Genomic DNA, 14,089 nt, shown 5'->3' on the forward strand with positions numbered 1-14,089 from the left:
CTGCTTCAAGGCTGAGCTGTTGTTGCTGCTGTTTCACCATAATAGCGTTTACTGTTGACCTGGGCAGATACAGCAGGACAGAAATTTCACACACTGACAAAACATAGCTTCCTTAAACAGTACCACATTTTAAGTCACAGAGCTCTTCAGTATGACCTATTCTACTGCCAGTGTTTGTCTTTGGACATTGCATAGCCAAATGCTTGATTTTATACACCTGTTAGCGATGGGTGTGGCTGAAAACCTGAACTCAATAAGTACTTTTGGCCATATAGTGTATAATTTCTATGTAACTATGCTATTTAAAACTACAATTGAAATTGAATAGCAAAGCAACTATAAGACTTCTAAGAACTGAAAGCATAATTAAGGCAGCACAATGTGTTCACATAGACCAAACATAGCAACCTCTAAGCAGCAATATGACAACATTGACTGCTCAGACATCACAGGCATTTACATTTCATATCAGCAGAGAACATTATGTACAAAGTCTGAAAACAGACATCAACATATCAACAACCAAAGGTAAAAATAAAACAAAATTGCAAAGCATCCATTAGCAAATTAAAGTAAAGCTCCTTATTGTAATCTCTAATGAGACAGAGAGCACATTTACAACAGACATAAAGAGACAGCCTCTCACTAACAGGCTAGACTACATTATCAATCATACTCTTGTACTAATTCAGCTACTAATGACTCTGTTTTGCTCACAGCTGCGCTGTGAGAGGTTTGTGGAAGACCTGGAGAGCTATGCCAAGCAGGTAGAGGAGTTCCTCACTTTCGGGGAGCTCTCTGAGCTCGGCAAGTATCTGAAAAAGGCTCAGGCACTCAACTCCAAACTAGAGACTGCCATGGAAAAGGTAAGTCAGTTAAACCACAACTACTGGTGGTTTATTATAATGAATAGCTAAGCATTTTAGTAATTGAACTGTCTTCCTACTTCATCTACAGTATATACAGGTAAAGTTAAGAGAACCATGTTATTTTAATGGTACACTGTATGTTCTTTGTAGTTTTTTTACTATTACTCAATTAAATATTTATTAAACTTAACTTTTCCTAAACATAATCTTAGCACTAACCCTAACCTAAATCCTAACCCTAACTTTAATCTCAACCTCAACCTAAAACCCAATCCCGGTCCTTACTCTGGTCCTAAATTTAACCCTTGTCCTAAATCTAACCTTAACTTTAATCTCAACTGCAACCCGAAAACTAATTCCAACCCTAACTCTGGTCCTAAATTTAACCCATGTCCTTATCCCAACCTTAATGCTTGTATTAAATTTAACCCTTGTCCTAATCTAAACCCGTTAATGTTAACCTCAGCCCGAAACCTTATGCTAACCCTAACTTTAATCTCAACCTCAACCCAAAACCTAATCCCAGCCCTAACTCTGGACCTAAATTTAACTCTTCTTCTAATCCCAAACCTAATTCTGGTCTTAAATTTAACCCTTGTCCTAATCCAAACCCTAACTTTAATCTCATCTTCAACCCGAAAACTAATCTCAACCGTAACTTTGCTCCTAAATTTAACCCTTGACCTAATCCCAACCCTAACTTTAATTTCAACCACAACCCGAAATCGAATCCTAACCCTAAATTTGATATCAACCTCAACCCAAAACCTAATCCCAAGCCTAACTCTGGTCCTAAATTTAACCCTTGGCCTAATCCCAACCCTAATTCTTGTCTTAAATTTAACCCTTCTCCTAATCCTAACCCTAACTTTAATCTCAACCTCAACTCGAAACCTAATGCTAAACCTAACTTTAATCTCAACCTCAACTCAAAACCTAATCCCAACCCTAACTCTGGTCCTAAATTTATCCTTTGTCCTAATCCTAATCCTAACTCTTTGCTTAAATTTAATACTTGTCCTAATTGTAACCCTAACTGTGATCCTAATGTTTCTGATCATTAACTGAGTTTCAATGTGTAGAATGTTTTCACTTTGAGCGTTTGTAGATAAACTATAGACTAAAATAGAATGTTTGCAAACATTCAACATTGGCTATACTTCTCACGGTGGCAGCAGCTCATTTTCAGAAGTGGAAAAAAACAGAACAGAATGAAGCAAAGAAAAAATAAAAATTGGCAGTTATCGCAAATATTGTTGTGTTCGAGGTTGTAATGTCAAACGTAGCCAAGTACATAATGGGTTAGGTTTAAGTTTCTGATTTTCCAGCTTTTAAAAGAGCAGCGGCTAAGGCAGAAATGCATATTTGTGTCTGTGGTTAGCGATGTGTTTTTTAGATGTTATTTTATTTTCCAAACTCACTACGCATGCACTCATTGGCTGCCTCGGGTGGCCTGGCGAGGTGGACATGCAATGGTGGAGAGTCCAACAGTTGAGTGGAGTGCAATATAGTGAAGCTATATTGATTTTTTAAAGTTTACGCTGAGAGGCAGACACAGTCATAAAATCATGAAACTAATTATACGTCACTACACTACACATTATGTATTGTACAGTATTTAATGGAGAAACCTTTTAATTTGCTTTATAAGCCTTTGCTAAAGACTTTGTTTTTTCTGATAACTACCACTAGATAATGCTAATTTCAGCTAGCAGTGGGATCCCCCCAGTGGGATTGTTAACATGTTGTTTATGCCATGATAATGCCATTGTGTATTCACATTTTAGCTTGCTTAAGCAGTTGTAGCGCAGCCACTAATGTTTGACACAACATGTTTTCTTACTTTGTATGTTTTACGCTGACTCCCTTAGTAAAGGTTTAAATTTAAAGGATGTCTCTGAATCTTATTGGAGGAGCCTGTTAGCCTGTTAACTATCTGCCATGCTGGTCAGCTTACTCTACTGAAGACTTAGTCCACTATATTCCAGTTGCAATACATTATGTCTCCTTTAAGGGTCTCCTGTAGCACTTTTCATATATTCACCTTCATCTGTCTTTGTATCTGTTTTTGTGCACTCAGATTGAGGGCTTCAACTCCGAGGAAGAAGCATTTGGATGGCCCACCTCTCAGTACCCGCAGCGCAAAAAGGTCCAGGACCAACTGCTGCCATACCTGCGTCTGTACCAGACAGCCTCTGAGTTCCAGGCCCAGCACAAGCAGTGGCTCCATGGCCCCCTCGCCTCCGTTAACCCAGACAAGGTGGAGGGCGAAGTCAGCAACTACTGGCGCACTCTCTACAAGCTGGAGAAGAGCTTCCAGGAGTCCCCCAAGGCCCTTCACATCGCCACCTGCGTGAAGACGGAAGTGGAGGCTTTCAAAGAGCACATCCCTTTAGTGCAGGTGCTGTGACTGGAACTAAATGTGCCGTCTTTCTTGGATGAATATTCATTCGTCTAATGTAATGGGTCCCCGTAGTCATCCTTGGCAGTCTGCCAGCCTCTATAGCTATTCAATACTTGGGAAATCTATTCAACTGAAAATAAACAAAGAAACACGCCTCAGTAATGTGCACCTTCACTAGCTGATGTGTGGAACGATGAGGTGAATGATTAGAGGATCATTTTTAAAAGTGGCTTATAGTGAGTTTTACTTCTGTTGAATAGAAACTCTTAGAGTTGGAAGTAATCCATGAGAATATAACAATCATAATTATTCCAAAATGAAGTTTTTCTTCACTCACATAAACGGTTCACCTCTATAGATATGTTGAAAATATATCTTAAATTATCACTGTAGTATTAAAAGCGGTAAACGCTGTTCATTTTTTATACAGCTTAGAGGTTAACATTTTGTACAGTAGCAGCCAAAATGTGTATACATTCATAGTAATTAGAAACAATAAATTAATAATAATAATAACGCTAGTCATTTGAATTACTACAGTCTGGGGCTATTTAGACCCACCCTACTTCACAACAAAAACTGAAAACCTTTAACATGAATAAATGATTATGGTCGAACATTTTCCAATTCTACTTTTCTCTAAACTTCCAAACTCTAAAGTTCCAAGAAACTACCTGTTGAAAGTGCTTTTCAACAAGTTATTTTTTTACAGTATGAAAATTAATTTATACACAGACATTAGGGTTCGGCAATCTGACTAATTTTGATATTCGAGTGTCTGTAAGAGTTCATGAACTGATTTCAGTTAACGTAGAGCTGTGGCTTACATTTTTTAGGTGACAGTACTGGTGTTGAACAAAACTTGTTCATTATTGAAAAACGGGTAAATCAGAACTGTTTCTGAACGTCAGCTTAACCTACTTAGTGATAAAACTGCGCTAACCCTGCTATCTCAGTCACGTCCTTAACAACCTGCCCTTGTCAACGCACCCTCAAAACGTGTCTATAGCATGTACCAAAGAAGGCCTGCATAGGGTAAATGATGGTTCATTTTTGTCTTGGGTCTGTTTTGTGTTTGTACTTCAGCATTTGTCTGAAAGCGGACTCCTCAGGGGGTCCCGATCCACTTATTTGTTGCACACCAGGGTTCGCATGGCAGCGTTCTCACTTATTCTAAAGAACTGCACTAACAGGGTTCATTTTAATCGAGCCAAACCATACAAAGCGTGAAACTAATTTCATTTAATCTAAGCATAAACCTTGGATCACAACTTTAAGATTATGAAAGCATACATTCAGTACAATCTCCATAAGTGTTTTCTCCGGTAGGTGCTGTGTAACCCAGGCTTGCGTGACCGCCACTGGGAATCCATGTCGGCAGTGGTGGGCTTCCCCCTCAAGCCTTCCGAGGAGGTGGCCTGCGTTGCCCACTTCATCCCCCTGCGCCTGGAGGCCCATCTGCCCAGCTTCGAGAACATCAGCGAAGCTGCCAGTAAGGAGTACTCCCTGGAGAAGGCCATGGAGCGCATGGCGGGCGAATGGGCCGGCATGGAGTTCACCCTGCTGCCCTACCGAGAGACCGGAACCTCCATACTGTCCTCAGTCGATGAAATCCAGATGCTGCTGGACGATCACATTGTCAAGACTCAAACCATGCGTGGCTCGCCTTTCATCAAACCTTTTGAGAATGAGATACGGTAAGGCACAACCAGCATATGTGTGTTTGTGTAGGTTTACACACAGAATATAGATGTATGCTAAAGTTTGGGCACCCTGGTTAAATTCCATGTTTTGTTAATTTTCTGTAACCTTTCCAGCAACACCAGTAGTGACCCAACATTTGCATGCATCTGTTTGTTTACAAGGAACAGATGCAAAGATGGAATTTAAGATTGGAAAGCCGTGATTTAAAGGGATAGTTTAAAGGAATAATTTGCTCAACAATGCTAATGCCCTTAGATGTGTAATAAGTATTGTTTTGATTGTATTGGTTTGATATGCATTTCATATACATTACATAATATGCAGAATTAAATGAAGCATAATTCCACACCTATGTAGCTATATAATGAATTACATTAATATTTCGTGGCAGCTTTGAGTTTGCACTTCTGACATATTCCATTTGTTTCAAAAACAACTGAAAGATCAAAACAAGTAAAGGGTCTTTTATGTTTCTGTTAAACAAGATAGTAAAATGTCTTCGATTCCAACAAATGTGGCACATATTGTTTGGAATCAGCATTTTTGAGTTTCTCTGCATATTTCAAGAGATATTTCATGAGAGAGAAACGATTTAGATGAAATTACAGCATGTTTTTGCCATTGCTGGCATTCTGCAAGTAACTGAAACTTCTTAGAATGATCTTGAAAACCATTTCTGAGATATCTTTGCTATTTGCGGTTTGTTGTGCTCTGAGGCAAGGATGCGTGGCATGAACTTTTGAGGCATCGAGCTATGATTTATTTGCATATGTTAACAATCACTGTTTTATTTAAAGGCATTCACTGATTAAATCTAATTTGTCACATTTTTTTTGATTAAAAAAGGTGAAGCTTACATATACTAAATAGATAAATAAATACCCGCATTAGGAATAAATACTCTTGTAACTGAAATGCTTGAACCAGTCCTAGTGTTCATGTTAAAACCTCTATACAGCTGTGGATGGATAGATGGACAGATGATGAAGTTCTGTGTGGTCTTTGTGTTTGTGTCTCAGGGACTGGGAGGGTAAGCTACTCTTGCTGCAGGAGATCCTTGACGAGTGGCTGAAGGTGCAGTCCACCTGGCTTTACCTAGAGCCCATCTTCAGCTCTCCAGACATCATGGCCCAGATGCCTGAGGAGGGACGCCGCTTCACCACTGTGGACAAAACCTGGAGGGATACCATGAAGCAAGTCAGCCTGGTGAGACAGCTCTAAACCTCATATGCCAGTGCTATTCTGTAAATATCTTGGTCAGAGAAGAATGCTAACTCACTGGTACGTTTTAACATCTAACATAGCAAGTTGGTGTTGCTGGAAAGGTTATTGGGTCCAGCAGGGGGCTCTCACACTGTGGTCTGTCAAATTAACTCTTTAAAACTCAATTAAAATCTTTAAAACTCAAATTATTTCTATCATGAAACTACATAATTCTCTCTCACTGCTAACTAATATCAGATGTCAATAAGGTTATTTAACATACTTTCAGTGGATATATCCACTTTAAATTTACACACATACTTGTAAATATATACAAAGATGTATTCATAAGCAAACATATTATTGATAAAATATTGACACTATATTAAAATATACACATATGTAAAGGTAAAAAAATAAATCAAGTTCTAAACAGTAATGCTGCAAAAGTAAAAACAGAAATGTTTTTTTTTTTTGCAATTTGCAATAAAAAAAGACATTGTCATTGGTTGGGAAGACTTCACGCAACAAGTAGCAATCATGGTGAAGGTAAAGGAGCTTCATAAAGTTCTCATATGCTACAGCTACAGATTTTAAGCATCACTGTCAGTACAATTTGATAATATGCAACGGGAAAATTCATGGAACCACATGTTACGACCCGGTCCAGGGTCAGGCCATAACAGAGAACGAGAGTGGGCTCTCTCCCCAGACCTGCTGCCAGACCAGACACCGGACACCATTTAAACCAGAAAATGACAGGTTTATTTTCTTTAAAAGCTCAAACAAGTTCAGGCGATGGCTTCAGGGACAAGCAATTGCCAAAATAATAAACAAAACAACTAATAATTTCAAACTTAACTGAACTGAAAACAAAAGAAACAAGACATATAGGCTACCCTAACTCCCTACCGTAAAACAGGAGAAAAGGTAATCAAAACAACATGGCACCGTCCCCTACTTTCCCCAAGCTCTCAAAGCATAATCAAACAGTCACAGTTTTAACGAAAGCAGCAAAGCAAAGCAGACAGAAGTAGAGTGCCTGGCTGGTCTGGACAGGTGTTCTTCCAGGTCATATCAAAAGGGAAAGAGCCCTGAACGTCTCTCAAGATGGTGGCTTAGTGACCTCTTAGACAGCCAGGCGCTCCTGAGTAGCCAATCATGCACCTGCACACAACACAACAATGGAAAAACACACAAAATGGCCACAAACAGACATAAAGAAGGGCAGTTACGACTGGGGGTCGTAACACATGAGGTGAGATTTCTCTCAGATTAATGATGAGGAAGGATAAGAGAGAGGGCAGCAGTCACTCAAAAACCTGAAAGTATCTGAAGAACAGTTACACAGAGAAAAATAAACAGTGAACCGCGATCATCTTCATTCCAACACCCCAAGCTAAACTCCATTGCTAAGAAAGAAGTTCAGACATTTGTGCATAAGAATTCAGACAAATCAGAACTGCTTTGGAGCAATGTTCTGTGATCAGACATAGAACTCCTTGGTCCAGCCAAATGAACCAAAGCTCATCATGTTTGGGGAAACAAGGGTTGCATGTTAGATCACAAGAACAGCCACAGTGAAGTAGGGAGGGAGCATCATGATATGGAGCTGCTAATCTGCAAATGGTACTGAGACAATGCACACTATCGGAGGACACATAAATAGAGCAATGTATCAGGAGATATTAGAGCTTTCAATGAGACAATGACCCCAAACGTACAGCCAAAATAACTCAGATGAAGGTGCTTGCATGGCCTAGCTAATCTCCTGAGTCTCACTGCAAATTTATGAAGGATTTTGAAATTGTGAGACCCTTAAGGAGCTGAAGATAGTTTGCTGAGAGGAATGGGCCAAATCTGTTTGACCATGCTGCAAAAAGTGAAATACTTCTTTCCATAGACATGTTAACATGTTTTTACCATATCAATCATTTTTAAAATGTTTTCTTTATAACTATTAATACATATTTTTGTATTCATATTTATAAGTGCAAAGCCAAATGACATTATATATGTAAGTTTGAAGTGGATATATGCACTGTAAGTATTTTAAATAACAAAAACCAAACGTGTCCGAATACATTTTTATACATAAAAATACTCCACAGGGGCATGCATATTTAAAGGTAGAAATTAACATTCAAGCTTTTTTCTGGTGCTAAATATTGTTTCACATCTTAATTTCTATAAGGCTGAAGTTGGCTTCTTATTCTGCCTTTTTTTTTGTTCTAATTTTCCGTTCCACCTTAAATAAAGCAGCAGTTCCCCTGAATATAACAGACAGTAACATTACAGGCACGTGAATGTAACTGCTGCACCATTCAAGGTGGGACAGGAAATTCAAATAAGAAGCCAACTTCAGCTTCATAATCATTTGTCAAGTCATTGAGGTAATTTGTAATTTATGCTGAGCTCCCCCTTGTGGATTCAGAAGACATAACATTGGACAGCCCTAGACTGGACAAAGGGCTCATTTTCATTACATCTTAGATATCAATATTGCAAAGGCAGTGATGAACAGACGATATGTTGTGCAGCCCTATACAAAACCACAGAGTAGAAGTACAGTTGGTTATGACAGTAGAGACAGTATGTGGGCTATTGACTGTACCTGTTTTGAGCTGTGTGTTTTAATCAGTCTTACTTTACTGTCTCAGACACGCACACCACTCTTCATCTCAAAACTCTTTAGGGTGCAATCGCTATCCTCGGCTGCTATGAAATGAGACACATCGATAGCCTATCTGTTGTCCTTCTCAAAAAAATAAAAAAGCCACAGGGAGCACCATCAAATAGAAATTATAGATTTTGTCTGGGGGACTCAACCCTGGTGCATCATGGACAAAATGAGATCACCACAAAGGAAGGGGGTGCAGACAAACCCCCTATGTGTGTGTGCGTGTGTGGGAGGATGTTCGATTCTTTAAATATCACCCGATTACGTTCTGACTTTCTGCTGCGTCTACTTTTAATGGCTTCCTTCCGAACAAACAAATAAGCAAACAAATGCTTAATAAAACAGATGAGACTTTAGAGACAGCTGGGATGCATCTGGTACAGGACAACCTTGACAGGTTGATTCAGTTGCAGACATGGTACAATCTGGAACTATCAAGCTGGAGCGGCACGATCCCATAACACACTTATCGACACCACCACATGGTGTCTCTCTTCACCCACCGCTCTCGGCTGCGCTCTCCCTTTGTCGAGTAGGGAGATAAAATGCCTGGCGAATGAATTCAAAAACACAAGCCTTTTAATTAAGCCTCGCACCTCTCCGCGATCTCCTCCTCTCTTCACAAAAGCCGCGCATCGCTCTCGCGTAAGTGTCAGAAAGTGAAAATGCTGCGTTTTGAACGCCAGCCTGGCGCCCGTACCTGCCACAGCTTCAAAGAGGGGCTGGTTAAATGAGAAAGAGTGCAATAGGGGGAAAAAAGACTCCACATGGGCTGTTTTGCGATTACGGCAGGAATGTGAGGGAAGGGCCTTCTGCTGAAACATTTTTTTTTCAAAGCTTAAAGGAGTAGTTAATGTATTCACCACTTCTCCGTTTGGAGGTGATTAATCAGGACATGTTTGGTTTACAAAGTTTGCTTCTGCAGTTTTGCAGTGGAGCTGTGAGGCTAAAGTATCTAGCAGGTATCAGCTTATATAGGACCAGTTAGCATTGTGCAAACTGCATGCCTTAAACTTGCTCCATACTGTGTTTAGTTGTTAAGTAATCTCAAAATGGACAAATGTACAGACATGCAAGCTTCAAGACTGCTGTTACTACTGCGCTTAGTGTTTAGCAAGGATGTACATTTGGATTGGTTTGAAATCAAAGCTAATCCAAGCATATTTTAATACACATTCAAAAGGGAGCTATGTATGTTCAAGCAATATGAAATCAATAATGTATTAATGACACCAGGGGGGCAACCTTGGGAGCCTACTTATAACAATTCAAATGTACAGCCAAGTGGACCTGCAGTTAGAGTTACCATATTCTTATGATATCTTATGGCTTGTAAATCCATATTTAAAGCTACGTTATGTAAGATTTGGAGATTTGGAGACCTCTCTGGTGGAAATGTGTAATTGCACAGAACCTGTGTATGACCATTTTATAACATGGGTTTTGTTTTAGTCCCCTTCCCCAAGTGGATGAATCTGATGATTGAAAGAGAATTCAAATAGAGCTTGAATGAAGAACAAAACTTGGTGAAGGATATGTCTTCTGAATATGTGGCGAACTATCTACTATTGTCATCATATCTTTATCACTATAATGTTGATTTTGACATCATTTGAGACCTGACCCTTGAGCTGGACCTTCTTTTTGAGCCTGTATGTGTAACATCAATATGCAAAAACTCCCAAACCGTATTATTGTATTATTAAGTATAATGAAATTGAAATACATTCATTTTTTTGTTTGTCTGCATGTTGCTCCAAATGTGACATGCAAGACTTGAACTTGTGATTTCTCAACACCTCAGAGTAAACAGCCAAGGTAAATATGTGTACTGCTACATGTATCTCAGATCTTTAGAGCTGCAACCCTCCAAAAACGTAGTTTAGGGTTTGCAACCCTGAAAAACAAAACAAAAAAAAGACAGAGGAGGGCTACCACATGAGCTGCAACGTCCTTTTTTATAAATAGTAGCATATCATTGTCTGTGAGAAACCACATAGGCAAATCTATTTGAGATTACTTAACAAAACTGATAACTGCAGTTTGTACAACACTAATTACAGCAGTATATGTTTCTATTATCTGTTTAGTACATTAGCCTCCAAAACATTTTTTTGCATTCTAGCATATCGTACCTGAATTATGTGACTGTATTTTCTGTGAAATGCAAAGATTGGATAGAATTAGACAGTACTCAACATTAAAGTTCTTGGATTGGATCAGGGCCCGAAACAACTGGTTCTGGACATGATCAGAGTCGAATGTCAATTTTTATAAATTATACTATGTCTTACAGTGTCAGAAACCAAATTAGAAAGTCTGTTTGAGATAACTTAACAACACCAATGAGGCATTCAAGCTTGCACAGTGCTAATAAGTACATTATAAGCTTCCATTGCTTGTTGGCTACATTAGCCTTGTATCTCCAGTGCAAAACTAAAGATGCAAACTTTAGACATCCAACATTTCTTGGCTGTTTGACTGCCTTTGGTGTAAGTGGAAGGTTATGTATTATTATTTTTTTTTGGCCAAACTATTCCTTTAAAGCAGTTTAAACCTCACTTGGATGTCATTACCCTCAACATAATGAGTGTATAATTACAATAGCCTTTGATATCTCGGCCTAAAGAAATGTCAGCTGCGTACCAATGAGCGCACGGCTCAGCTTTGTCTGTCCATGGCGAATCGTTGCTGATAATTTGATTTCTTCATTTAATGTGAGGGGGGCATTAATCTCTTTACGTTGTAGGCAGCTGCTCCCTCCGAACCGCTGCAATGTCCTGTGACTCCGGGTAATAAAACGGGCTTTCTAATCTTGCCTCTCCACGCTCTCTTCCATTACACTCACCCAATAGCTTCTTTTCACGCTTTAAAAAAGGTGATTTGGAGGAGGCTTTGGCGAGCACCATGGTCATTACCGCCCCTTCATTACCCACTAGAAGACTCCCCCTTTCAGAGGCCGTGTTTGTTGTTGTTGTGTTCCAGAAGCGATCTTCGACACTTCAGCTCCAGTCACCGTGGGAAATAGAAAATCAATAGCAATCAGAAATGGAGGGAAGGAGGGGGTGCACTTATTATCTGCTAGACTTTGGTCAAAAGCATCTACGTGGAGAAGAGAGGAAAAGAGGAAGGCCGGAAAGGAAGGAGCGTTTCTAATCGTTTCCTCTGTCTCAGATGACAGACAGACCTCTGACTCAGCCCTTTGGAAGGAGGTTGAAAAGCACTGGATTGAATTAGTTAGCGGCGGCGCGTGAAGCACCTTCACAACACAACCTTTTTTTTTTGGCTTAAAAGCAGTGGATTTGACACAACTGTCTTTTTGAAATGAAAGCTCCCATCTGTGTCGATCCTCCACTGGCCCTTTTTTCATCTCTTGGTAATTTGTTGGAACTGTTGGGGCCTGATAGTTGAAAGAGCTACAGTAGAAACACTGAGGCTTTTCAGAGCATCAGCTTGTGTCTTGTTTTGAAAGCGTTCTCCCACAGCAACTGTAACTAAACTTTATGCCAAGCCTCATTTCGATCAGAAAAAGGTCAGTGTGTAAATGTGGCTATACTGCGCACCAATGTCTAGATGTTTAAAGTGTCTTACTGGATCGACTAATATTATTTGTCGGTGTTTTAGATAAAAATGCATTTTTAACTAGAGGGGGAAAGTTTGTTAACAAACTTTAAGTTGGCTTGACAAAGCTCTTGCTATAAAATCCCAGGTGGTTGCTAAGACCTTACTGTGGTATCCCAGGTGGTTACTAAGGTGTCGCTAGGCTGGTGCTGTATTACCCAGTGGGTTGTTAAAGTGTTGTTAGGCCATTGCTATGGTATCCTAGGTGGTTGCTAAGGTGTTGTTATGCTGTTGCTGTATTATCCAGGGGGTTGTTAAAGTGTTGCTAGACCATTGCAGTGTTGTCCCAGTTGATTGCTAAGGTTTTGCCTAAGCTGTTGATACAGCATCCAGGAAGTTGATAAGGTGTTGCTATACAATGTCTATGGTAGCTTATGTGGTTTGCTAAGGCATTGCAAGGCCATTGCTTTGGTATCCCAGATGGCTGCTAAGGTGTTGCTTGGCCAGTGCTATGCTATTCCATGTAGATAGCTGTGGTGCTGCTAAGCCAAGCTATGTTATCCCTGGTAGGATGCTAAGGTGTTACTAGGTGGTTGCTATGGTATCCCAGGTGGTTGCTAGTAAGTGTGTATATATGTGCTAGTATGTGCAACTGACTCAAAAGCACTGCTCCATTTACATATAGACTGTACAATCTTGCAAAGTTTCATAAGTTGGCTTCTTGATAAATAGAGACATTACTTACAAAAATAAATGTGCTATTGATTAAAAGTGTTAAATCTTCATGTTTCAGCGAGCCATGAGTAAGATAATGTCATGTCATTCGTTTGTTATCACTAGCTATAACTGTGACTTTAAAAGTTAATTTACAAATATTTGATGTCTTTTGTCTTAGGACAAGCACGTCCTGGCTGTTGTGGCTATAGAAAAGATGCTGGAGAAGCTGAGGAAAAGCAACGAGTTTCTGGAGCTCATTTTGAAGGGCCTAAACGAATACCTGGAAAAGAAGAGACTCTTCTTCCCCCGTTTCTTCTTCCTGTCCAACGATGAGCTGCTGGAGATCCTTTCAGAGACTAAGGACCCAACCAGGTACAGCAATAGAGCCATAGAGAAAGCACAAGTTACACTTTCTAAAGTTCTTGGTATAGAGAACGGCTGGATGGGCCTTACAATAATGTGTTTTTGGATCAATTAAAATTCTGTTTGTCTTATTGGAGAAACTGATGGAAATTCATTGTTCTTGTTACACTGCAGTGAAATAATTAAGGACAGAATCAAACAATGATTTCAAAACTGGAGAGGAGATAATGAATTTTCAAATAGTCATAAAAAGACTCCTGCATATAGCTTAAGGCTACCGCACACCAGACCAGACCTTCCTTTGCACTCTACTATACTGTAGATTCAATGGAATACTGCTTTTAACATCATTTAGTGAATTTATCATGTTTTATATCAGCTAACTCTTTTTAAACTCACTGTTTTCAAAAGATACGAGGTGAAATAAGTTACGATGTGACTGGGCTAATAATGTACCTGAGGTAAAAACAGATGCTTAGCAATTGTCTGTTTATCTTAACGACTTAAGATTTGCCTTTCTCAGTGTAAATTTCATGCCATGTCACCTACTATGGATTTGTGATTTGAGTGTAATATAGCACAGATGAT

The 14,089-nt window shown here is 39.5% G+C and overlaps 1 protein-coding gene across 1 annotated transcript in view; it reads left to right on the plus strand.

Annotated features, from left to right (window-relative positions):
* Positions 1–14,089, plus strand: part of dnah7 (dynein, axonemal, heavy chain 7) — a 171,193-nt gene that overhangs the window by 14,610 nt on the left and 142,494 nt on the right. Inside the window, exons 16-20 of the mRNA XM_036561847.1 lie at positions 720–866; positions 2,950–3,270; positions 4,603–4,970; positions 5,997–6,183; positions 13,317–13,510. Coding sequence (XP_036417740.1) covers positions 720–866; positions 2,950–3,270; positions 4,603–4,970; positions 5,997–6,183; positions 13,317–13,510 — 1,217 coding nt within the window. The remainder of the gene's footprint in view (positions 1–719; positions 867–2,949; positions 3,271–4,602; positions 4,971–5,996; positions 6,184–13,316; positions 13,511–14,089) is intronic.

This window comes from Colossoma macropomum, unplaced genomic scaffold (genome assembly GCF_904425465.1).
Source record: "Colossoma macropomum unplaced genomic scaffold, Colossoma_macropomum, whole genome shotgun sequence".
Taxonomy (NCBI): Eukaryota; Metazoa; Chordata; class Actinopteri; order Characiformes; family Serrasalmidae; genus Colossoma; species Colossoma macropomum.